We start from the raw sequence: 27363 nt of genomic DNA on the forward strand, positions 1-27363 counted from the left end.
TCTCAACTCATTTTTGGTAGCTCCTCCAGTTTACCGACATGCTCAGCTAGCTCTCCCTTCCCCATCATCCTCTCCCTCTCCCTCCCTCCTGAGTCAGTAACTGCTCCTGTAATTTAGAGCACTGAGGGTGAAGAGACTTGTCCAAGGTCACCAAGCCTGTACTGATATTGCCTACACACACACACACACACACACACACACACACACACACAAACTTTCCCTAACAGCCTCCCCTTGACTGCTAAATTAATGGAAATCTAGTAGTATGATTTGTGTCTCTACTGCTCTTTGAAGATCGTTCATTCCGAGGTCAGCAGTGATCTGACTACCAAATACTTTACTCAATCTTCATCCTTCTTGTCAAAATAATCTTCCTGAGGCACAGTTCTGACTCTCTCAATACCACACCAAAAACTTTCAGTAGCTCTCCATTGTTTTTAGGACAAAATGAAGATAAATATAATGCCCTGCACAATTTGGTTGTCACCTACTTTAACTCATACCACTCCACTTCCTGAATGCTCTTGTAGCCAAACTAAACTAGTTCCTGAATTAGAGACTGCATTTCTTGCCCCTGGGACCTCCTCAATTCCTTGATTACACTCCCCCTCCTCATCTTCACTTCTAAGTATCTTTGTTGTCCTTCCAAAATTAGCTATTTTCCCACCTCTCTTAGGCTTACCCTGATGCCCCCAGTTCCTCCTTGTTTTGAATTTCCACCTCATATCAGAATATAAATTCTTTGAGAAAAAGTATCTGTTGCATTTTTGTCCTTCTTTGTCTAGCATCTAACACTGTGCATTGTGTATAGTGGACCTTAATGAATGCTGAATTGAATTTTTCTTCTCTGCACCATGAATGTCTCTCCCTTCCTGATGTTTCTACCTAACAGCTTCTTGATCTCTTATATGGGTTCTAATCCCATTAAATACAAGTGTCCCCCAAAGCACTATGGTCACCTTCTGTCTTGGAAATACGCTCCATTCTCACAATTAACTCCACATAAAGGACTCCTAAATCTATATATCCATCTCTTTCCTGAGCTCCAATCCTGCAATTACATCTAATTACTGACAAAGATTTCCTCTGGGCCTCAGTTTCCTCATCTGTAAAAACAGGGGGTTGGCCTAGACATCTTTAAAATCCCTTCCCGCTGTTTTTATGATTCTTTTATCTCCATCTGGATGTTACAAGTTCTCTAGGACTCAAAATGTCCAAAATCTGATGCTCTTTCTCACGGTATTCTCCGTCACTAAGACTTGAAACTACAGAGACTTCATTGAATCTTTCCTCTCTCTCTCTTTACACTCATATCAATCAGTAAGATTCTGTTCCCATCACAAATCCATCCTCTCCACTCTTAACCACTATCTTCTCATTCAGAGGTTCTTCTTTTCCCACTTACATTAAGTTTCCTAACTGTTCTGACTCCCATTCTTTCTCTGCTCCTTCAGACAGATGTTAATCTTCCTAAAGGACAGATGAGATTCCTGCTTAAGGACCTTCAGTGTTCCCCTACGGCCTGAGATGAGATACTAGATATAGGGATTAAGTCTGCAGAAGATCTTGGCCCTCTTTTTTCTCCCTACAAACTCTTCACTTGTTGACTTTATCAGCTTTTATGGTTTTAATTATCATCTCTATGCAGATGACTTTCAGACTTCTAGTCCCACATCATCAACTATCATACATTTCAAACTAGGTGGCCTGGAGTTACCTCAAAATCAACTTGTTTTTTAAAAAAATTATTTTTCCTCATAAAACCACCAACCCTCTACCAAACTTCCCTGTGATTGTCAAGGGGACCCCCTATACTTAGTCACTCAGGTTCACTGCCTTAGTGTCATTATGAACTCCTCACTCTACCGTTAGGTGATGCAGTAGATTGCTGGGCCTGCAGTCAGGAAGACTCAATTTTCTGAGTTAAAATCTGGCCTCAGATACTTACTGCGTGACCTTGGTCAAGTCACTTAACCCTGTTTCCCTCAGTTTCCTCATATGTAATCTGAGCTGGGAAAGGAAATGGCAAACCATTCCCGTTATCTTTGCCAAGAAAACCCCAAGTGGGGTTATGATGAATCAGAGACAATTCGAACAACTGAATAACACCAAAAATCTCCACAAAATTTCACAAATGTCCCCTCCACTCACCTCTTGCCTCTTGAACTACTGTAATAATTATCTCCTAATTTATCTCCCTGCTCAGCACTCCCCCCACTCAAACTCCAATTCATCTCCCCAGTTGCCAAAGTGATTTTCCTAAAGTGCAGTGTTAATAACAGTAGGATCACAGAATTTGAGAAATGGAAAGGCCTTCAGCAAACCATCTTGTCCAACCTATAGGTGAAGAAATCTCCACTATAACATAGCAGACAAGTGGTCATGAAGTCTCTACCTTAAAAACTCCAAGGAAGCCATTGCTTCTCAAGGCAAGCCATTCCATTTTTGCATAGCTCTAATTGTTATGAAGTTTTTCCTAAGATCAAGCCTAAATCTGCCTCTTTGCAATTTCTACCCATCACTCCTTGCTCTGCCTTCTGGGACAAAACAGAAGATCTAATTCCTCTTTCACTGGTCAGTCCTTCAAGCATCATGTCTCCCTTGAGTCTTCACTTCTCTATTCCCCAGTTCTAGCCGCATATTACTATTATTCAAGACCCTTCACCAACCTGGTTGCTCTCCTCTGTGGACTCTCCGGCTAATCAATGTTCTTCAACTGTGGTGCCCAGAACACAATGCTCCAAAGGTTGACAAGGACAGAGTACGGTGAGACTACCACCTTCCTCATCCTCGAAGCCATGCCTCTCTTAATCTAAGCCATGATTATATTAACTTTTTTGGGTTGCTAGATCACATTGTTCACTCATATTGAGCTTACGGTTCTATAAAACCCCTAAATTTTTCTTATGAGAACTGCTAACTGAACCTCTCCTATCCTGTACATGCGACCAGTCGTGACCAAATTATAAGTCCTTACATTTATATATTTCTAATTTCATCTTTTTTCAATAATCATTTTTATTACAACACAGAAATAGATGACAGATTTGACAGGAAGCCTTTCTAAACTTACGCTTTGTTAAAAAAAAAAAAAAGTCCCCTATTCAAAATTTAGTGGAAAGACCTCCCAGAACTTGTGTTTCATCTTCAAGAACTCATGGACTCTTGCCTCTCTTTGTACCACTGGCTTAGATTAACACATTTTTAAATGAAATTTGATCATCTTTCAGGGCAGCAATGGATTTTTTAAAAAAGATAAAGTCCCCAAATGACCAAAGGTATTTTCTTATGATTGAGTTAAGTCCTCAAGACACTGTCTTTAGCATCTGTACTTACTATCTGCCTGCATCTTTCTCAGGAACAGATATTATCCAAACTTTTCTTAATAGCCTTATTTGTTACTGTTGTGGCCTGAATTGGTCTTTATCTTTCCCCTCTTTTCACTCTACTCCCCAGCTTTTCATCTTCCTTTTTATACATTGTTTTCCTATTAGAATGTAAGTGGGCAGGCACTGTCTTTCTCTCAGCTTGCATTTGTATTCTCAGCCCTTAACACAGTGCCTAGCACATGGTAAGCACTTAATAAATGCTTGTTGATTTGACTCGGATCAGAACAGCTGGGTTTTATACAAATTCTATGTAATTTCCTTCGAGGATTAACTTTTTGGGCTTGAGACAAACAATACCTGGTCTCATGTGGGGGTACTCTTCAGATATATTTTTCACCCAAGGAACATGTGATCTCAGTAAGTGAACCTTTCTCTTCAGTAACAATATTGAAAGGAAAGTGAAACCTCATCTTGAACCAAAAATCCACGGTATTGCCTTTGATCATATTTTGCATTTTACTGTAGATTGTATGAACTGTTACAAGTTCTTTCTGACTTCTGGGCCACATGTAGTAAGCTGTTTTCTGTTCTTTCCAACTAAGCTCAACATTGATAAGGTGGAAAAAATTCCTATGCAAGAGTCCTTCAGAGATATGTCAACATTTTCTAGGATGTCAACAATCTGGCCACTTAGAATGGTCTTCATTTGTTTGAATGGGCTAAAGACAGCTGATTTTTCACCTTATTAGATTTTATACACTACTCAAGACTGTCAAGATTTTTTTTTTTCTGAACCTGGTCATCCTGTGTTCACTATCCCTCCCAGCTTTCTGTCAAATGACCATATTATATATGTCTGAAAATGCCACCTCTACCACTCAGTAAACTATAGTGACTCTCTAGTGATGAAATGAGATAACACATGTAAAGCACTTTGCAAACCTTAAAGCATTATATAAATGCTAGTTATTAATATCATTATTCTTATCATTACCTCCAGGATAAAAAAAAAACTCCTTTGGCACTTAAAACTCTTTACAAACTGGCCCCATCCAGCCTTTGTATGTATTATTCTCCTCCTTCATGCACTGTTATTCAAACAAATGGGTCTTGCTATCCCTCAAGCACAACATTCCTGTCTCTGTGACTGCACTGGTTCTTCTTCTCCATGTCTAGAATGTCCCCTCTTCTCACATTCACCTCTTGGAACATCTGGTTTCCTTCAAAACTCAATTCAAGGATCACCTTCAATATGAAGTCAATCCTAGTCACCCCAGATGCTTGTACCCAGACCTTCGTACTACAGATTTAGGGCCATTGGAGATCAGCTAGTTGAACCCCTCATTTTACTGATTAATCAACCAAAGTCCAGGAAGGTGAAGTAATTTGCCAATGGGTACACATGCAGTAAGTGGCAGAGCTGGGATCTGGTCCTCAGTGTAGTGACTCTGAGCTCAGCTTTCTTTCCACTGTACTACACTTCTTCCCATCCTCTGTACCTGTTTTGTATGAATTTATACATATGCTCATGTGGTTAACAATGAAACTTCTTAAGGAATGGGACCAATCTGCTTTTGTCTTTGCCTCTCTCAGAGTGCCTGGAACATGGTAGTGTAGCTGCTTGATAAATGTTAATTGAGAGAAATTAAAAACCAAGAGAAAGATTATAATTTAGCAAGAGGCCAAATATTCTTTACTCTAAAAGGAACCTTGCATCAATAGTTAGCTGTGCATACCCAAACAATGACTTGCTGCTTTGGCTCCACATTAACTGGGTTACCTAATGGCGAAAATGTCCTCCTGGGGAATACAGTACAAGGTCTTAAAGTCCCTTTACCTGAGAATGCCCTCACTGAGAAAAGGAGAGAGAAAGGTAGCTGAGAATCTTCTACTACTCAGGATCTCATCCTCATCCACTAATTCTCAACAAAGAGAAAGGCTTAAAGAGAAGATTGGAATAGCTAAGAAAGCCAAGAAAGAACAAAGCGATAGTACAAAATATTATGTCAGACATTAGATAAATTTTATAGATTTTTGAGCTGGAAGTGACCTTAGAAGCTGTTAAATTCAATCTCTTTATTTTACAGATAATGAAACTGAGCCTGTTTGTGGTAGCCGTTTAGTCGTTTCTCAGTTGTGTCTGACTCTTTGTGATCCCATTTGGGGTTTTCTTGGCAAAGATATTGGAGTAGTTTGCCGTTTCCTTCTCCAGCTCTTTTTACAGGTAAGGATCTCAAGCAAATACAGTTAAGTGACCTGTCTAGGATCACACAGCTAGTAAGTGTCTGAGGCCAGATTTGAACTCACAAAGAGAAGTCTTCCTGACTTCAGGCCCAACCCTCTGTCCACTGTGTCAACTTATCCTACCTGCCAGCTTAGCCTGAGGGAGGTTAAATAACTTGGCCAGGGTAATATAGCTAGCAATTATCTGTGGCATAATTTGAACTGAAGTCTTCTTGATTTCAAACCCAGCACACTATATATACTATGCCACCTGCTCATAATTAGTCACTATTTCAAATAATTCTTCAAAGAAGCTTTTTAAAAATGTAATGACTTGAGGGCAAAGGAGAAGCGGGGGGCGGGGAGGAATTTGGAACTCAAAAACTTGTGGAACTGAGTATTGTAAACTAAAAATAAAATAAACAATATACATCTAAAAAAAAGTAATGACTTACTGTCAAATAGGGGCCCAGACCTTTGAGCATACACAGTCTGATCTGCAGGGTGCCAGACAACCCACTTGAATCCTTGGGGAATCTGTTTCCAGAAATGTGTAAGGGAGAGTCCTGATATTCCCTTGAAAGCATGTGCATATAGACTCTTACTATATCCTGCCTGTCCCCTATTGCAAAATGAAGAAAAGCCTTTTAATTGGATGATGAAACAGCTGAATGTGCATACAAAATTAGGGTTAGTCCTACTAAGCTCACATCTCCCAGCCAGAAGACAAGGAAAGCTATTTTGTCAGCCTGTGCTTTTGGTATGTTCCAATTCCAGCTCAGCAGCCAATTAAAATATTTTTTTTTAATCACAAAGTAAAAGACAGAAACTACTTGCCCATGCTGTGAAGTGGATGACAGGGCACACCATTACACAAGCCTGCTTAGAAGCAGACTTCTGGAACATTAACTTGTGTTGGTACTAAGCAGGAGAGATTGTATATACTCAAAGTACTGGACCCCCATTGTCTAGGCCCCAGTTATAGTTAACAATGAACATAAAACAAATATTAAAACTTTATTTCATAAAAATGCCACCTATTTATTTAAGATATCCAGGGTAGAAATCACCACATCAGAGGTGGAAGGGACAATACAGGTTACTGAGTCTGGCTCTCTCATTTTACAGATGAGGTAACTGAGGCTTAGGGACATTAAGGGACTTACCCAGGGTCATACAGAATGTAAGTGACAGAACTGAGAACCAGCTCCTCTGATTCCAAATTTGCCCTCTTTTATCTCTGCTATGTAGCCTCCCAATTTTAATACCTCACTTTGCATTTCCTAAATTTGTTAATTACATAAGCCAGCATCTGTTTTAAATGTATTAAAATTTTTCAGATAGCCATACAAATACAGTTTTCCCATATTGCATAATGAAGGCATGAGAAGAAAAGTCCACTTATTTACTTCATGTGCTTAAGTTACAATAACTTAAATTTCTATTTCTTCCCTTCAATTTGCTGTTGCAAAATAAAAATTTCAACACAAACACAACTATCTTCCTAGGGTAAAGCAGTAAAAATGGTAGTTGCTGGCATGTACCTCAATATATAACAATCAAGCACTGCACAATTTATATTAAGAGTGTTAAACAATGAAAATGATAATTTTTGAACATAAGTGGTCACTTTTTATATAAATCATTAATTTTCCTGTGTAAAGGATTATACCAATATATTCACATTAATTGGATGGCAATTTTTATTTGTTAAATTCTCTTCTATAATCCTTTTCTCCAGGTGGGAATAGCCCTGTGGAGAGAAGTAGTAGATACATTTTAAAGAAATAAAAAAGATCTTAAGAAAAGCCTTAAACTTTATTTATATATATTTACCTATGTGGTATATGCAGAAGAGACACTACACCTGTTGGACCTCTCTCTTTTGTACGTTCTTCCCATCCTTTGGTAAGTCTGTACAACCTGGATGGATCCCGACTAACATTAACTTCAACCTGTCAATAGAAAAATGAAATTATGGGGGGGTAGAGCCAACATGGTGGCTGGAAAGCAGGGACTCGCATGAGCTCCCTGCCAGGTCCCTCCAAAAACCTATAAAAAATGGCTCTGAACAAATTCTAGAACTGCAGAACCCATAAAATAACAGAGGGAAGCAGGGATCCAGCGCAGGTCAGCCTGGATGGTTGCTGGATGAGGTCTATCATGCACAGAGCGGAGAGGACCAACAAGACCAGGAACTGGGCGGAACAGGCCCTAGCACCCTGAATCAGTGAGCTGTGGCAGTTATCAGACTTCTCAACCCACAAACACCAAAGACAACAGAGAAGGTTAGTGGGAAAAGCTGCTGAGACAGAGTGAAAAGAGTTCCTGGTTCAGCCACCGACCTGGGCGCATCAGAGGTGATGCAGCTCAGAACTACAGCTGCAGTTGCTTCTGGCCCCAGGCCCACCTGGTGGGAGGAATTAAGTGGCTCATCAGAGCAGGAGTGCAGAGCTTGCTTAAGATCTACTTCAGGTCCAGGTTGGCGGTTCTTGGGGAAGGAGGAGTGCTGGTGTGGCAGAGCTGGCTATATAGCAATAGCTCTGAAATCAATGGCGCATCCCCTCAAGAACAAAGTACTCTTTACTCTACAAGCAGCTATACCCTGCTGAAAAACTCAAGGGTCAAGTAAATTGGCTGAGAATATGGCCAGGCAGCAAAAATGAACTCAGATTCAGACTCAGACTTTGGAATCTTTCTTTGGTGACAAAGAAGACCAAAACATACAGTCAGAAGAAGTCAACAAAATCAAAGAGCCTACTTCAAAAGCCTCCAAGAAAAACATGAACTGGTCTCAGGCCATGGAAGAGCTCAAAAAGGATTTGGAAAAGCAAGTTAGAGAAGTAGAGGAAAAATTGGGAAGAGAAATGAGAGTGATGTGAGAAAACCATGAAAAACAAGTCAAGGACTTGCTAAAGGAGAACCAAAAAAATACTGAAAAAAATATTGAAGAAAACAACACCTTAAAAAATAGACTAACTCAAATGGCAAAAGAGCTCCAAAAAAGCCAATGAGGAGAAGAATACCTTGAAAGGCAGAATTAGCCAAATGGAAAAGGAGGTCCAAAAGACCACTGAAGAAAATACTACCTTAAAAATTAGAGTGGAGCAAGTGGAAGCTAGTGACTTGATGAGAAATCAAGATATTCTAAAACAGAACCAAAGGAATGAAAAAATGGAAGACAATGTGCAATATCTCATTGGAAAAACCACTGACCTGGAAAATAGGTCCAGGAGACACAATTTAAAAATTAATGGACTACCTGAAAGCCATCATCCAAAAAAGAGCCTAGATATCATCTTTCAAGAAATTATCAAGGAGAACTGCCCTGATATTCTAGACCCAGAGGGTAAAATAGAAATTAAAAGAATCCACAGATCACCTCCTCAAAAAGATCCCAAAAAGAAAACTCCTAGGAATATTGTCGCCAAATTCCAGAGCTCCCAGATCAAGGACAAAATACTGCAAGCAGCCAGAAAGAAACAATTTGAGTATTGTGGAAAAACAATCAGGGTAACACAGGATCTAGCAGCTTCCACATTAAGGGACTGAAGGGCTTGGAATACAATATTCCGGAGGTCAATGGAGCTAGGATTAAAACCAAGAATCACCCACCCAGCAAAACTGAATATCATGCTCCAAGGCAAAATATGGATTTTCAATAAAATAGAGGACTTTCAAGCTTTCTCAGTGAAAAGACCAGAGCTGAATAGAAAATTTGACTTTCAAACACAAGAGTCAGAAGCATGAAAAGGTAAACAAGAAAGAGAAATCATAAGGGACTTACTAAAGTTGAACTGTTTTGTTTACATTCCTATATGGAAAGATGATGTGTATGATTCATGAGACCTCAGTATCATAGTAGCTGAAAGGAATATGCATATATATATGCATATATATATGTGTGTGTGTGTGTGTATATATATAAAAAAAGAAAAATGAAATTATGACTTATTAAACTATATTAACTACTAAATTTATAATTTATACACTTACAATAGGACATTAAATAGGAAAAGCAATTTCATAAAAAACTAAACATTAATAAAAATTCAATAGAAGTTTTTCAAGAAGTAACCACTTTTATGTTCCTCAAGTGACCACTTTGTTTTCCTAAAGAAGAGAGGCTATGATTGTTATTTATTTTAAAAATCCAGGTTTTCTAATTATTCAATAGCAACTTAATAATAAAAGTTACCTTTAAATACCTGGTATATGTCTTCTAATTCTCCCTCAAAATAAAGTTGAAGGTTTTTAAGACCTTTTCATTTCCTTATAATTTATTCCTACTACAGGCTATTCCAACCTGGTGATAAGGATGTTGCAAACAGAAATTGACATTGATAAGAATATAGCCATATTCTTTACACAGGAAAATAAATGATGATGATGATTGGATTAGAAATCAAATTTCTCCTTTTTATGTACTAGATTAGAAAAGTCCTCTTCTTTACCTACTAGCAGTTAGTAATCTGATTAGTCCACAGTAATATCAGAGGAGCTACGCAATACCATTTGAATAGTAAAAAAGTATGACTGGCAAGTCTAAGGTATGGGTAGGTATGGAAAAAAGGAAGGAAAGATAGGAGAGCAAAAATCAAGGAAGGGAAGAGAAAGAAGGATAGAAAGAGACATTTCTCTTTTATAAAACATAAATATTTAACCAGATATTGCCTCCTTAGTTGCATTGTGTTATACTTTTTCCACTTGGACAGTTAAAAACTTTAAAGGTGGTACAAGGAGGAAAAAAAGCCAAGGAAATAAGTATGAATTTTAAGTGTTTTATGTCTATATCTTTATAAAAGGGTAAAAAAATAGGATAATATTGCTTAAAATTTTATAAAGTGGAAACTCAGATAGAATCTTAGGATACAGTACCTTTTTTCTTAATTTTGCCAATCTAATTTCTTTTTCTATCTTTTCCTTCTTCTTTGCTTCTCTCTCCAGAATTTTTAATTCAAGTTTACGGGAATCCTGAAAAACATATACAAAATAAAAAAGGAGATGTGTTCTGAAGACATGGAAAATTAAAATGAAATTTGCTTGAAAATTTGGTTGTTTGTTGCCTGCACTAGAAGCTCAGGGATCTCTAATGCTGCCTCCCACACTTACTTAATAGCTGAAGAATCTGTCCAAGTCAGTTCCTCTCTCTGGGCTTCAATCTCCTCCTTTGTAAAATCTCCTCCTAATCTGTTCTAGTTCTAATATTTCATGATTCTAAGATTTTTAAATGACCTTCAAATATTTTTAGAGATTGATGCTTTAAATTTTTGATATATGGATATATTGTAATGTTTTCTAATGAACCAAATTTTGTCAAAAGAAGTTGAGCAATCTAGGAGGTACACTATGAAACCATTTGAGTCTTAGTTGGAATATGACAGCCACCAATGAAATTAACATGCTACCAAGCTAAAATTACCTGTCCCTTTAAGGTTAGTACTTGTACAACTAAAAAAGTCCTCCCTGGATTCCTAATCTGATGGTCTTGTTTCATTCCCACATACAACCTGAACTTCATGGTAGGGAAACTTCCATTATCTTTCAGGAGATTTCAAAGTATCATTTAAAAGACCAGCAATTTTAACAGAACTAGCTGGCAGCACACAATTTTTAAACTCAATTGAAGATTTTTATTTTAGTGGACTAAGTAATAGTCTAATATACATTATAATGTTTCAGGCACTATGTTGTGGCAATTTGTTCCTAGAGTCATAATTAGTTTCAATTCACAGAAAACTTGTTTTTTTTCAAAGTATCAATTATGGAGTTTGTTTTCCAGCTAGAAGTAAAAACAAAAGGAATTCTATTTTAGACTGCTAAGAAGCAAGTAGACTTAATTTGTACTGATTTGGATAAGTAGCAATTCAAGGGTACAGTCAAAAGCAACTTCACAGGTCAACATCCTTTCCAGTGATAGCTAACCATTCAGTCAAGTAGTAAAACCTATGAGTATTCAAATAAGATGATGTGTGCTTGTCAAAGGTACGTCAAAGGTAACTCTATCTTTGTGATGGAGTTCTGTACAGAGACCAGGTCAAAGAGAAATTCTCTGTGGATAGGGAGGTACTCCTGATGATCCTGTCTGTGGATGACACTGAGCTGAATGCATCAAGCTCCAGGACCTTGAGAGGCTCTTGGAAGAGATAGGTAATCATACAAATAAGTTTGGCCTATCTATCCACAAAGGAAAGATGAAGTAGAAAGTCTATTGTCCATATTTCAACTTGCATTTGGATGAACATCCTATAGAGTAGATGGACCTGGGATCTAAGTGATTTGGGAATTCTCTCCAAAGATGTAATCTGAAACTCATATGTGCTTTCCCATCCTATGCAACCATTGTCCACATTCTCCCAAAGTAGACCAGAAGAGACTGACCTAACATACTGAAGGACTCCCTTTCTTTCTCCTAACATTATAATGGTACTAGTGAAGCAGTACTTGGCAAACCTTCCTCTTGCCATATGATCAGCCTACCTTCTCCTCCTATCATAAAAATCCTTTATAACATCCTTTAATCTTCTTATTCTCTAAAGTCCCTTCTTGGTTACATGATTCTGCTCACATCCATCCATACCTCTCCACTGCCTTCAATGTAATACTCATCTTTAGTTCTTTAGATGAAGTGGTATTCTATGTCTTGTGGCCATATAGCAATACCAATAAAATGCCAATATGGAAAAGATGGGTCTGCTTTTATAGGAAGCTTGGGTTTAGTAAAATAACTATGTAATTCCCCCAAAATAATACATCACACTCTCCTATCCTCCTGTTCAACTCTGGGCCTAGCTCATTGTCTATCTGTACCGTCTGTCCCACAAATACATATTTTTGGACAAACTCTATGGGGTGTCCATCCAAATGTATTATTAGTGGACTTATCACTTAGTCCAATCACTCTAGAAAACAACATGGAATTACATAATAAAAGTAATTAAAATATCCATATCCTTTGATCTTACTAAAAGAATATGCACAATGACTATATCAATGTAAATTTTTAAATCACTAAAATGAAATAAAATTCTGAGTAAATGAAAAACCAATGATGGGCCTGAAGCTCAGAAAATTAAATACCTCCCTCTTTATAGTAGAGAGGCAGGGGACTACTAAGGCAGAATTTATATTTAAATATGTGTATATGTATGTATATACATATATATATATATGTGTGTGTGTGTGTATGTGTATATACACAATATATAGCATACTATATATGTACATGTGTTTATAATACATACAATTATAATATATAATTTCTACATATATACATTTGTGTATATGTGTATATATGTAGTTAAAAGAGGTATGGCTATTAGAAATATTAGGTATTTTTTCTTAAATTCCTTTGTTAATAGGGGAGAAGTCCCCCCTGCCCAGATTCTGAGGTTAAAACAATAGGTATCAACAAAATGTATTTTGAAAAAAGAGAACATGATAATGAGGGGAAAACTATTTAGGAGAGATTATATATACAAATATACCAAGGGTATGCGCATGTGCACACACACATACATATTCACACATATATAAAATATAAATATATGTAAAAATACACACACCCATATATACTTACTCTCTCTTGAAACCTAGTGATTTCATTTGTAGCCATTTTTCTTCTTTCTTCCCTTTCGGTCTTCTCCTTCATCTCCTTCTCAAGTTTCAACAGTTCTTCCTGTTCTTTCTTCTGCTGAGTATATTTTTCTAGCAGTAATTTTAGTTGAAATTGGCGCTGATGTTCTCTTTGTTGTTTTTTCTCTTTTTCCTCTTCTTCTTTTAATTGAGATGCTTGTTTCATAGATAGCTCCATAATTTTTTGCTTTTTCCAGGCTTCAATTGCTAATTTCTGTTTCTTTCTCTGCTCCTCTTTTTGTTTTGGGGAATCTTCTTGTTGAAGATCATGAGTCATAAGTACTTCCTCTGATTTTTCTTTCAGTGTCAACATTTCTTTTTTTTCTTGCTGCTTCTTTGTTTTCCATTTCTGAATAGACTAAATAGTTTGGGGGAAAAAGAGTAAATTTATGTTTACTTTAAATCTCACATGATCAAACTTATAAACTCTTACCTTATATTTCTGGGAAAACTACACAGGATTCTTATTTGGTTAAATTTTAGAATTATTTTGTGGGTTTTATTTTTTTAAATGCAAACTTTTTTCATAACCATTTTGAAAACTTATCTTGTTTTACTTTTACAATACTAATTATAAATTCTGATGGTGGTTCTATGTCTCTGCTTGTCTCTTTTGGACTTTATAGGCTATGCTCTCTTCATCTAGTCATCTCACTCCTATGTCCAAATCTCTTTTCTGGAGTCTCTTTTCTGTGATTTGTCTTCTAGCCTGAGGCTGTGTCAGGAATCAATAGTGAAATAACTCAATCATTATATAAAAGTTCAGTATTAACCCAACCAATGTTAGCTTTTAAGTGAAGGGAATACATTAAACTCTCTCCCAGTCTTTAACAGTGCTTTCTAGATCTTTCTTCACAGTATACAGCACTTTTACCGTCATTTGAAGAATGATTGTCAGTATTGAAAGAGCATTGTCTCTGGAAATCAGAGGATCTGGATACAAACCTAACCCTCTGACATTTCTGTGTGACTATAAGCAAGTCACTTAACCTCCTAGGACTCAGTTTCCTGAACTTTAAAATAAGGAGGCTGAACTCAATGGCATCTGAGGTTCCTTCCAGTTTTATGGTCCAATGATCCCTTTTCTCACTTTAACTTTATGTTACAGTTCATGTTCAGATTTTGAGGTGACTACTTGAGGCTCTTGGAGACTCCATCAGATAGATTTTAGTTTGAAGAAACTATGGGTAATTTAACTAGAACTCAGATTCAAAATTACTCATTCAACATGATACCTGAGTATCTGCTATGTATAAACTACTCTGATAGGCACTGAAAATGTTATTTTGATACAAAATTAATTATCTTTAGCATCTTTGAGGATCCAAAATTATTGTATAGTATGTTTCCATATTATGAAAATTCTGAAAGACCCCTTTCCACCTCACAATTTTTAGCAATTTATTTAAATATTTTTTAAAATTATGCTTATCAAAACATTTTTAAAATTCTACAAGTTGATCTTCATTAAAGTTTAGCTACTTTCCTAATAATTAATAACAGAATGAGATATACGTTCTCACAACATTTCAAGCAATTGCTCATAGATACAACATAATTGCTAACATCTGAGTCATCATCATAAAATAGCATTAATTAATGATCCTTAATACTCTTTTCAGGAGCCTAGGCACAACGTAGCCATTATCCGGCCTGACTTCTCTAGAGTACCTGATAAATATCACACACTTACTGTATCATCATTTATGATGACTTTTGCTGACAATTCTGAAGTATCTTCTGCTAACCAGTTTCTAACTAATAAGGAAAAAAATTTATTAGTTATTATCACTAAGAAGGCAAATAGAAGGAAGTATTAAAACTGCAGTCTTTAACAAAAATGAGAAACCGAGAGACACGAGAAGGAACAAAATCTGAAGGAATAGGTCAGGCAACAATCTACCCTATATTCAAGAAAAACATGTTTTAATATCCAAGTTTATGATAAACATTTAACATACCAAAATAGGCATATGCCTTGGCAGAAACACACCACAAGCTGAATTTTACCAAGTATTTTAAAAGTATTTTATTTTTTAAAATAGGAGCATTTTAAAAATCTAAGTCAATATTTGAAAGTTGTTGACACTAATGAAACAGTCTTCAGAATTCATTTATGTAAGTTCACTTGCACACATACCCCTCAAGGGTAAGCTAGATGGTACAACAGATAGAGTGCCAGGCCTAAAATCAGCAAGACCTGAGTTCAAATCTAGGTTCAGACAATTTATAGCTGTATGATCCTGGACAAGTCTCTTAAACTGTTTGCCTCTAAAATGGGAATGATAATAATAGCACCTTCCTCCCAGATGCCTGGCACATAATAAAAACTATGTAAATGTTAACTATCATCATCATCATTACCCCCAAATTAAATATGCCTGAGCTTGGCTGATTACTGAAAGCACAGGACAGACAAGATTAGAAATGTTCTGTATCATGGGAGAAAAGGCCAACTCAATTTCCTGAGATTAATCAACAAGGAATATAACCATAGATAAACTGGCCTTGCTAATTTGAAGTGAGAAACTGAAGTCACTTCTGAGAAGTGAGAAAGTTTCTTCAATTTTGTCATCAAAAATGCTTTTAATAAAAAGCAAGCATTGCACATCAAACATCTGGCAACTAAATGCTTTATTGCTATTGTTAACTATGGATGGATTTTCTAGGATGGCCCTGATTTGAAATAGTCTGTTACACTATTCCCTTCTTATGCCCCACAACCTCAAACCAAATGACCCAAAAATCTTTTGTCATACCATCACACCATGTGGCCTGATTTTTGGTTCAGAAGGCTTGGTAATAATCATAGGTATAAATAACACATTTCATGAGTGTCCATCAAAATAATCTTCTTAAAAGGGAAAATATTATTGAATATTCAATCATAATTGACATTATTTTATTAATATAGAAACTAAAATTAACTAAACTTAATTTCTAAAATTAGCAAGTAAACTTAATTTTAAAAATTAACAATCAAACTTTAAAAATACAAACTTTTAAAATGAAATGCAAAATATCACATTTTTGCTTTGTGATAAACAAAAGGTATCCAAAGACGATTTTCAAGATCTTTATCTTTAATAAGATCAGCCAATCCAAACAAATTAAAAGTTAACAATTAAAGTAGTTTATGTTCCTGACCCACAGTATCAGATGTTGTTCAAGTGTTATTGAGTCTCTATCCATCCACTTTCCAATCAGCTCAGTTTGGTTCACTCCACAGAATATCATGCCCCACTCAGCATAAATTCATCATCTGAAATGTCATCATCATGCTCATTGACTCAGTTTTTGATACCAAATACCTTTTCAACTCCTTCAGTGTCTCTCCCCTCTGACTGGCGGAACTGAGGCTAGAATAATAACCTCTTCCTTTACAAAGGGCTAGACTCTGAACTTTCCTGGTAACTCTCCACTTTCCATCAGCAGTTCTGCTTGATTTTGGGCACTCAGGATACCTGCTGGTGACCCCCCCCACTTCCTGAAAGCCCCCTCCACTTTTTTTGTGTGGTCTATCCCCACTAGACCACAAGCTCTTTTGACTATCTTTCTTTTTATTATTTTAATTCCTAGGGCTTAGCACAGGGTCTGGCCCCATCACATCATTATGATGAACTGATGAAATCAAATCTTGTTCAGGGCCCAAAATTACAAGTGAGTGAACTTGTGGCTAGTACAACAGGAATAATTAGCCAAAGAGAAAAACTTGAATCCATACTAGCGCCTCTCCAAAGAAGAAAAAGAGAAGCCAACTGATTGGGAATACAAATATACTGAAGTGGAAGACAATCTGGAAAAAGAAAAGCAAAAAGCAGTAACATTAAAAGGACAAACGATATTGAACTGAACAAAACACACTGACTTTGAAGAGAGGATACACAGAGCCAACTTAGGTAAGGAAGAACATGACATGTAAAAAAAATCTGAACACCATAATGCAAGAAATAATACCAAAAAAAATTGCCAGGAACTTTTAAATACAAAAAAACAGAGTACCACTCAAAAGAATCCATGGAATGCCTCCAGGAAAAAAAAAATCTTTGCTGCAAATAGTTGTTAAATTTAACAATTCCAGTGAAAAACAAAAGATTTTCAAATATAAAAGAAAGGAAATTCTAGTAATAGAGGACTATTCTGTATTTATCAGATAACAGGAAAAAGGGAAGGAATCATATGTACCCCAAAAAACATATGCAACCCAAAAATGACACAATGGGCAAGCCTGACCTAATTATCAAAGAAAAAAGATAGACATTCAGTGAAAGAATGGCATTTGAAACACTGCTAAAAAAAAAAAAAGACAAGATTAGACTATTCAACTTACATACATTCCAAACAACAGGAACATAAGAAAGGAAAAGAAATAAAACAAAAGACAAGCAAAGAAATAAATTACCCTATCCCTACCTATTTCTAGGTAGAAATAAACTACCCTATCTATTTTTTAAAATCAAAGTGAAAGATATTTATTTGGTTAAGGAAACAAAACAAGAAACAGACTATTAAGAGATTTCTTTCAAAAAAAACCTTTCACTTTCACTGCCAGGGTGCCCCACCCCACAAACCATTGCCAAGGCCTGTTGATTTCACCATTGTTAACATCTCTCAAATACACTCCCTTCTGTCGTCTGACAAGGCCATCGCTCTTGTCCAGGCCCACTATTACATCATGCTTAAACAACTGCAATGGCCTGCTGGTAGGTCTGCCTGTCCTAAGTCTCTCCCCATTCCAATCCATTCTTCATTCAGACCCCAAAGTGATTTTCCTAAAGCTCAAGTCTGAACATCTCTGTCTTTCTGTCTCTATCTCTCTTTCTCTCTCACACACACACACACACACACACACCACACTCACGCACACATGCATGCTCACACACCCATATGCCCCACTCTCCACTCAAACTCCAGGATCAAATACAAAATCCTGTTTGGGGTTAAAAGTCGTTCATACCCTGGCCCTCTCCTACCTTTCCAGTCTAATTACACCTTACTGTCCTATATGTATTCTTACAGCTACAGTGACAGAACATACAGTGACAGAATGCCAGGCTCTCCCTTGGTTTGAGCTCCCTGTCCTGGTTATTCAGCTATGACCTGTGGGCTAGATGTGAGACCTCTCCAGAATTGGAGTCACACAGCTGCTGTTCACTTCTGTTCCTTCTTCCTACTCAATGCACAATCTCAGTTCTGTAAATCATTCCTTACCCTAGTTCACCATCTCTAGGGACAGTCCCCTTCTCAGTTCACACTGGATCTGCTATATAGCTCTACAGTATGAGCAACAGAGTTGCCAAGTGGTACTTGTTCCTGCACCCTGCACACATCAGGCCCCTCTCTTCTTGCCCTAATGTACAGTCACAGGCACCGCTCAGTGTTCCTGAACTAAAAGTTTTTGGGCAGCACCCTTCTGTCTAGACCTGGCTCCCATTGCTGGCTGATCTCCATCTGTCTCCCTATGCTGATCTGAGATGCAAAAATGGCTCACTGTGATTTTTCCTTGGGTTTCCCAATTAGGAGCACTATTGCTTTTCTAGGGGTTTGATGGAGCAGCTCTTGCAGGAACCTGGACTGTACGACTTCTTCCTACTCTTCTTTCTTGGTTGGTCTTTCCATTACTTTGATTATAGCACCATTGATTAGACAGATACACCTGCTTGCCCTCATCTAACAGTACTATAAAGAATAGTGCAACACATGAGACTTTGATGGGGTTTTTACAAACACCAGCTCTAGGCTACTTTCTGGAATCCTTATCAAAAAACAGTAGATCGCCTGTGACTTTCATTCGCTATATAACTAGAGGAGATGAAATGGCAATAAAAGCAGAATGTTGGGTATTCTTTGATGAGCTATACTCCAACTACCTATACTTTTCATATCAATTGGATTAAAAACTTCTGAGTTTCTTATTTTATTTCTAGGAAACATGCTCAATTTAGGCTAATAAAGACCTCTTGTTACTCAAGACTGATGTTCTACTTTACTTTTTCAATATAAACCAAGATCAAACAGAATATTTGATAGGTTTGAATAAGACCTACAATGACCTGAATAAAGGCTGTTTCTGTTAGTCATTACTCAGTTTGCTGCAGGCACTGTAAGTACTAGTATCACTGATCTTCAGGTAAGTGCTTAACCACGAAGTCTGAGATGTTTGCACTATTATAAGCATACTCGTTAAAATTTGGTTAGCTGGTTCCATTTTTTATCTTAATACAACAATGTATATGCTAAAATTAAAAGAATATCAAACGATTAAATTACAAAGCCACTACTTAGCACTATTTCAGTAGGATACAAGATGATGTACTAGCCATGCCTGATGTAGCTACTTTTTTTAGCATAGGAGTTGGAAGGGAAGGAAAGGACCAATGGTAAAGAAGTAGTAACCTGCAATAATAGGGGTACAAACTGTGAGTAATGATAGGCTTTCTATACATTTTTACAATATCTAGAGCATATGATTTGGCATTTCTTCCATAACATATGTTTTAAAGCTAAAAGAACATAGCATGCAATTAAATTAAAAAGCAAAGCAATTTGGGGAGGGAGACTTCAGGGTATGCTTGGGCACATATGGCAAACCATGTACAGTGTGCCATGCTAATAGGGGTTATTAATTAGTATAAATTAACCACACTAAATGGGGTTTTCTGTTCATTTCAATTCTAAAAGTTTCCTTGATCTTTCAACATAAACTTTATCTAAGTATAAACCTATATTAGTTCCTAGGTTTGAACATTTAACATTTTAATGCTTTAATTTTACTACTTTGAGTGCTTTAGGTCAAATAAAGAGTGCTTATGGACAGGTGAGGTAAAGGGAGAAAAAAAAAAATCACAGACTGACCGAAGGTGACTGAAGAGAAGTATATCCAAAGAGTAAAAGTTTTTTTAAAAAACTATATAAAAAACAAAAGTTTTACCTCTTTTTTTCTTTCTTCTAGAGATAGAAATTTCTGATACCATTTCTCATGTAGCTGAACCTCATCTTCTGTCCTTCCAGGCAGATACACTAGAACTTCTTTCATGTAGCTGGGCTTCCCTTTATGCTTACTTCTCAATTTTAGAAAATACTGGTGATCATAATCATCCCATCCCCCTTGTCGTCCTCCTGTTTGCTGAAGGAATTTTTCAAATTCTACTACTTCTTCAGGAAGATTATTTGGCATCACTATGTCCAAAGGAACTCTGCTTGATGGTACTTTGAAAGGTCTCTCTGTTCCTGAATTACTCAAGGTCCAGGTCTCTATTTTTCTCTCTAAAGCATTTAGTTCATTAGTAGTTATTTTCTCTTCTTTAATAAGATCTTCATATCTAAAAATAAGAATAATATTTGAATAGTCAGCTTTTAAAAATATACATGTCAATCCTTCAGCATGGTGATACAGAAAGAGCAATGCATTTGCACTCTTGAGGATCTGCATTCAAGTCTTTGACTTTGACACTTACTAGCTGTGTAACAAGAGTCGCTTAACATCTCTGGGTCAGTTTTCATAAACACAAAACAAGTATATTTGTGCTAACTAATTCACAGGGCAGCTAGGTGGGAGAGTGGATAGAACGCTGGGCCTGGAGTCAGGAAGACTCATTTTCATGAGTTCAAATCTGGCCTTAGACAGTTACTAGTTGTGTGACCCTGGGCAAGTCACTTAACCCTGTCTACCTCAGTTCCACATCTATAAAATGAGCTGGAGAAGGAAATGGCAGACCACTCCAGCATCCTGATCAAGAAAACCCTAAATGGGGTCATGAAGAATTGGACACGACTGAAAAATGAATCAACACCACCTCAAAGAGTTGTTGTGAGTAAATTACATTGTAAATGTAAACTCCATACATGTCATTTTTTTTATAAACTAACTCTGGGTTTCCCTACACTTCACCAACACTACCTAGCTCTCATGTCCTCTTGCTATTTCTTTTCCTTGACTAAGAGGCATGGTGTAGTGAATAGAGCACTGTGCTTGGAATCAAAAGACGTGGGTTCAAATTTGATTTCTTCCACTTAATGCCTGTGTGATCTTGGACAAGGCACTTGACTTCTCTTGGCCTCAGTTTCCTCATCTGTAAAATGAGTGGAGTAAGACTAAATGGCTTCTAAGATCCCTTCCAACTATAAATCTGTGATAGTGAGGGGTTTTTTCTGTAAGTTATATTACACTAGCACACTCACTTTCCATTTACTTTCCTTTATTCTCATTCTTATCTATCCTCTCCTCTTAACTGTCCTAACCCAATCACTGTATAATTCTTATCCTCCCAGGCTCGCAAACCTAGAACTAGAAGGGACCTCAAGGGTAATCTAGTCTTTCCTCTTAATTTTCCAGATGAGGAAACTGAGGCCCAGGAGGTTGGGTGACTTGCCTAAGGTCACACAGGTAGTAAACATCAGAGGCAGGCTTTGAACAGAGGGTCTCTGACTCTGGAGCCAGCGCTCTTTCTTTATAAGACACGGTTCCTTCTACCCCCTTGGCTCAATCCCCTTTCCCCCTCTATTCCTCTACCCCCATCGAATTCCTCTCCACCCTTATCTAGTTCAAAGTTGTCATCTAGATTTCATTATAGAGATTTATGGCGATGTAGGGTATGATTGCTTCTATTTGGTTGTTCCCAGCAATCCCTGTTCCACTTGTGTACATGTATGTCTGATGATCTAGACCTAGTCCTAGCTCCATTCCTGGACCAGCAACATGCAAAAAGGAAGCAGGGAAAGAAAGTTGTTGCCATAGTCAATAGCAGTGACAGTAGCAAGAAGTGAGGGCCAACCCCTTAAGAGTGAAAGAAACTGAAAAAAATTAAAATAGAAAACAAGAATTCAAAAAGCGCTGCAGTTTGAAACTATCTAACATAGCTACGAGTCACTCTGTGAACACCAACAAGCCTTGATGATGTTGCTGCATTAGAGTGAAACAACGAATACTCACAATGATAAAACTCAGTCATCAAAAGAAGATGGTTACATTCAATACAAGCTGTTTAAGAAGATAACAGAAATGTATAATACATTTTAAAAACATCTGCATAAAAAGTGATTTTTTTTAACTTGATAATTGGAGTTTTATAGATATAGGTTGGACTAGCTCAACCCTGAGACCTAGAGGCAGAAAGCACCGTGGGATATCAAAATCAATGCCAGGGGGAAGGCAAAATCTGTCAGATTCTGCCAAGCTGGAAAGGTTTTAAGAATAGGCTTCCCGATAGACTGTTTACTCTCTGCGCAGCGCAGTAGATACTAACAATAACCAGCATTTATATCATGCTTTAAGTTTTACAAATCGCTTCACAAACTATCTCATTTAACAGCCTGGGAGGTAGGTGCTATTATCCCCATTTTACAGATGAGGAAACTGAGGCAGGAAGAGGTTGACTTGCTCAGGGTCTGAGGCCAGATCTGAACTCAGGTCTTCTAGACTACAGTAGTTCTCTATCCAGAGATAAGTACAGAGAAGTTCATCACCAAAAGGTTGGCTACCAGGTGACAAATTTGGGTCTCTGCAATACAGAGGAGAAAAGGAAGAGAATAAGTATTTATTAAGCCTCTACTAAATGCTACGCATGGTGCTAAGCACTTTACAAATATCTCATTTGACCCACATCATAACCCTGTGAAGTAGGTGCTATTATTATCCCTATTTAACAGTTGGGGAAACTGAGGCAGAGAGCAGTTAAGTGATTTGCCCAGAATCACACAGCTAGTTAGTATTTAAGAGGGTACTTGGACTCAGGTCTTCAGGACTCCAGACTGAGAACTCTATCTACTGCATCACCTATAGGATGGCCCTCAAGCCTGTATCACCCCACTTCTCCTTCTACAGTGATAACGGAAGGATAGTGGGGCAAGCAGTTAGGTTGGAACTGTACAGTTCTCTATCTACAAACATTAATTTAACTGTTGGTGCTCCTAAATATGCGATCTTTGCCAGTGATGATCTGATACATTCCAAGAGGAAGGAAACCCAGTCTATAGAGACATTTTAAATGAAAAGGGGAAATAAATGATTTGCAACTAAGTTCAATGACTGACAACAGATTCTCCTTGGAGAGGAAAACAAAAGAAAAAAAATCACATTTTAAACTATTTTGCATACAAATGCGACAAGAAGTGTCATATCAGTGAACATTTGGTCAATTTGCACCTTTGCATACTCACAATGAACTTAATACAGGATAAAGAAACAGAAATTCTAGATCCTCCAAACCAAGTAAACATGTACTTTGATATCCAATAGCTTCAATGCAAGGGTGGGTACAGAGAATGGCAAAAAAAAAAAAAAGTTGGAAAAATAATCTGGAATGAAGAAAGAAAGACGCCAAATCCTTCTAGACTACTCAAAAGCCTAATGTCTGTATCTCATATTTTCTTCAAGAAGAAGCAAGTAGGTATCTCTTGAGACTGTGCATTGTGGGGAATGTATTTGTCGGATGCTTCTCCTTTGTCAAATCAAGAAAAAGTTTTGTTTTACTTTTAATTTTATAAGAAACGAATAGGAAAGTACTGGACATGGAAGGAACTCAAAGCATCATGAAAAATGACTCTAACAGAAACAAAATTATTGGCTGCTGATTTTGGAGTTTTGTTGGGTCTGTGTATAAATGAAAATGATGAAAAGATTTAGATTTGAAAGTCTCATTAAAAAGTATCTTGCCTTTTAAAAATTCACTTTGAACATATGTGGACATTAAAAGTGATCACTAGAAAAAGGAATAACAATCCAAGTCATGCCATATTGCTTTTGTAGTCTTAAAAATAACATTAACACAGTGAAAATAAACCTGATTGATTTAAAAATAAAAATATTTTAAAACATACATCAGTCTCTGCTCTTCTTTAAAACTATTGATTGCATTTTCAACTTCTTCCATCATTTCTCTCAGTTTTTCAACAACTGTAAAAATAAAAGAGAGGAAACAAACTTTCACATTTTCTATACTTTAACGTAACTAGTATATATGGAATTATAAGAAAAAAACTTGACTCTCATTGCATTTAAAAAGTCTTAATTTGAAGTTCAAGAACAGTGGTAAAAGATATCAATGTTAGAAAGTAATACAGTGCAAAAAAATCCTGAACTAGTATTCAGTACTCTATTCATTTGTTCACTAACTAGTTCTTATCTTGAGTAACTCATTTAAACTAACCTCTGTACTTCAGCTTCCTCATCTAAATTGTAGGAAAATACTTGCCTTGCTTTACCACATGGGAAGATGTGAAAAATTGTAATTAGTTATGATAACATCTCTCTCCCCAAGATAATTTTTAATACACAAAAAGTACAACATGAGTCACTTACATTCTGGTGTAGATTTTACATCTTTTAACTGCTGTTGAAGCCTCCTTACATTGTTATGTATTTTTGTTAGGTGCTGTTGGATTTTAGCTCCTATAGAGACACCAGATAAAAATAAAGTAAAAAATTAATTAGAAATATTTTTACAACTCAGAAATTCTTCTTTAAGGCTTAGAAAACAGTTATTTTAACATTGATGAAGTCTACAGCAGAGTCACACAGAACAGAATTTGATATTTTGGAAAATTTTTGCTTACTACTGATAGTACTTTTGCTTATGAGTAATACTGAATGTCCAATGTTAAGTCCTGAATAAATAACTATGAGTTTGTCCAAATTTTATTGTACTGAAATTCTGTTTATGAAATAGAGCATTACAAAAATGAAAAATTAGTTAGCTTGGGCTTGGGAATCTTTTTTTAAAAATATTTTTATTAATTTTGTTACACATTTCCCAATTAATGTAAAAAATTTTAACAATTTTTTTTAACATTTTTGAGAGTTCCAAATTCTTTCCCTCCTTCTCATGCTCCCTCCTTGAGAGACAGGCAATTTTATTTCAATGATATATATGAGATCATGAAAAACATCTCCCTATCAGCCATGTTACAACACACACACATGCAAAATAAAGGAAGTTTAAAAAAGTATATTTCAATCTGTGTTCACAGTCCACCAGTTCTCTCTGTCAAGCTGGATATCATTTACATGAGCTCATGTCTTCCCAGGTTTTTCTGAATCCATCCTGCTCATCATTTCTTATAGCACAATAATACTCCATCACAGTGATACATCACTTGTTAAGTCATGCCCCAAATAATAGCTGTTATCTCAATTTCCAATTTTTTGCACACACACACACACACACACACACACACACACACACAGCTGGTATAAATATTTTTGTACAAATAGGTGCTTTTCCCCTTTTCTTTGATGTCTTTAGGATACAGACTTAGTAGTGGTGTTCTGGATGAAAAGGTATAGATAGTTTTATTGCCCTTTAGACATAATCCCCAAATGTTTTCCAGAATGGTTAGGCTAGTTCACCAACTCCACCAACAGCGTAGTGTCCCTCCAGCATTTGTCATTTTCCTTTTCTATCACATCAGCCAATCTGATTGCTATGAGGTGGTATCTCAGAGTTGTTTTAATTTGTATTTCTCTAATCAGTAATGCTTTAGAGAATTTTTTTCAAGTGACTGCTGAGAGCTTTGATTTCTTTTGGAAAAAAATGCCTTTTCATAGCCTTTCATATCATATGAGGAATGGCTTAATTTTTACAAATCTGACTCAGTTCCCTATACATTTGAGAAGGAAGGCCTTTATGCTATAATCTTTTTTTTTTACACCTTCCTATTTTCCTTCTAATTTTGGCTGCTCTTAGTTTTGTCTGTACAAGATTTTTTTGTTTTTAATTTTTTAAAAATTTCATGTAACTACTTCCCATAATTCCCTCTATCTCTTCTATGGTCATAAATTATTCCCTTATCCATAGATCTTACAAGTACATTTTTCCATGCTCCCCTAATTTACTTACGCTAGCACCCTTTTTGTCTAAATCATTTAAATATTTTTGCCTTATCTTGATTTACAGTGTGAGATGCTGGACTAAGACTAGGTCCTTCCAAATTGCTTTCCAGTTTTCCCAGCAATTTTTGTCAAATGTTGAGTTTTTAACTGAAAAGCCTGGATGATATTTGGGTTTATCAAATACTGATTACCATGGTCTTTTACTACTGTGTATAGTGTACTTAATCTATTCCACTGATCCACGATTGTATTTCTTACCCAGTACCAGGTTATTTTCTTTTTTTTATTTCTTTTTTTTTCCACAGCTGGTCTTTTCTTTTATTTAACACATTTAGTTTTCAGCATTGATTTTCACAAGACTTTGAATTACAAATTTTCTCCCCATTTCTACCCTCCCACTCCAAGATGGCATATATTCTGGTTGCCCTGTTCCCCAGTCAGCCCTCCCTTCTGTCACCCCACTCCCCTCCCATCCCCTTTTCCTTTCCTTTCTTGTAGGGCAAGATAAATTTCTATGCCCCATTGCCTGTGTATTTTATTTTCTAGTTGCATGAAAAAACTTTTTTTTGTTGTTTTTGAACATCTGTTTTTAAAACTTTGACTTTCAAATTCTCTCCCCTCTTCCCTTCCCACCCACCCTCCCTAAGAAGTCAAGCAATTCAACACAGGCCACATAAGTATCATTATGTATAACCCTTCCACAATACTCATGTTGTGAGAGGCTAACTATATTTTGCTCCTTCCTAATCTATCCCACTTTATTGAATTTTCTCCCTTGACCCTGTCCCCTTTCAAAAGTGTTTGTTTTTGATTACCTCCACTCCCATCTGCCCTCCCTTCTATCATCCCCCCTTTTTTTTAATCTTCTTCCTCCTTTTTTCCTGTGGGGTAAGATACCCAATTGAGTATGTATGGTATTCTCTCCTCAGGTCAAATCTGATGAGAACAAGATTCACTCATTCCCCCTCACCTTCCTTCTCTTCTCTTCCTACAGAACTGTTTTTTCTTGCTACTTTTATGGGAGATAATTTACCCCATTCTATCTCTCCCTATCTCCCTCTCTCAATATATTCCTCTCTCATCCTTTAATTTGATTTTATTTCTTTTAGACATCTTCCCTTCATCTTCAACTCACCCTGTGCCCTCTCTCTCTCTCTCTCTCTCTCTCTCTCTCTCTCTCTCTATATATATATATATATATATATAGACACACATACATATATACATACATATACATATACATATATACATGTATATATGTACACGTGTGTGTGTATATATATATATATATATATATATATATATATATATATATATATATATATATATATTCCCTTCAGCTACCAT

General features: G+C 36.6%; 1 protein-coding gene across 1 annotated transcript in view; it reads right to left on the reverse strand.

Moving 5' to 3' along the window:
- Positions 1-7214: 7214 nt before the first annotated feature.
- CCDC112 (coiled-coil domain containing 112) overlaps positions 7215-27363 on the reverse strand; it is a 38338-nt gene continuing 18189 nt past the window's right edge. The window contains exons 4-10 of the mRNA XM_036736727.1: positions 24487-24576; positions 24006-24081; positions 20119-20509; positions 13132-13545; positions 10431-10526; positions 7389-7507; positions 7215-7305 (exon numbers count right to left, since the gene is read on the reverse strand). Of these exons, the coding sequence (XP_036592622.1) occupies positions 7275-7305; positions 7389-7507; positions 10431-10526; positions 13132-13545; positions 20119-20509; positions 24006-24081; positions 24487-24576 (1217 nt within the window). The 3' untranslated portion in view covers positions 7215-7274. The remainder of the gene's footprint in view (positions 7306-7388; positions 7508-10430; positions 10527-13131; positions 13546-20118; positions 20510-24005; positions 24082-24486; positions 24577-27363) is intronic.

This window comes from Trichosurus vulpecula, chromosome 1, assembly GCF_011100635.1.
Source record: "Trichosurus vulpecula isolate mTriVul1 chromosome 1, mTriVul1.pri, whole genome shotgun sequence".
NCBI classification, from domain to species: Eukaryota; Metazoa; Chordata; class Mammalia; order Diprotodontia; family Phalangeridae; genus Trichosurus; species Trichosurus vulpecula.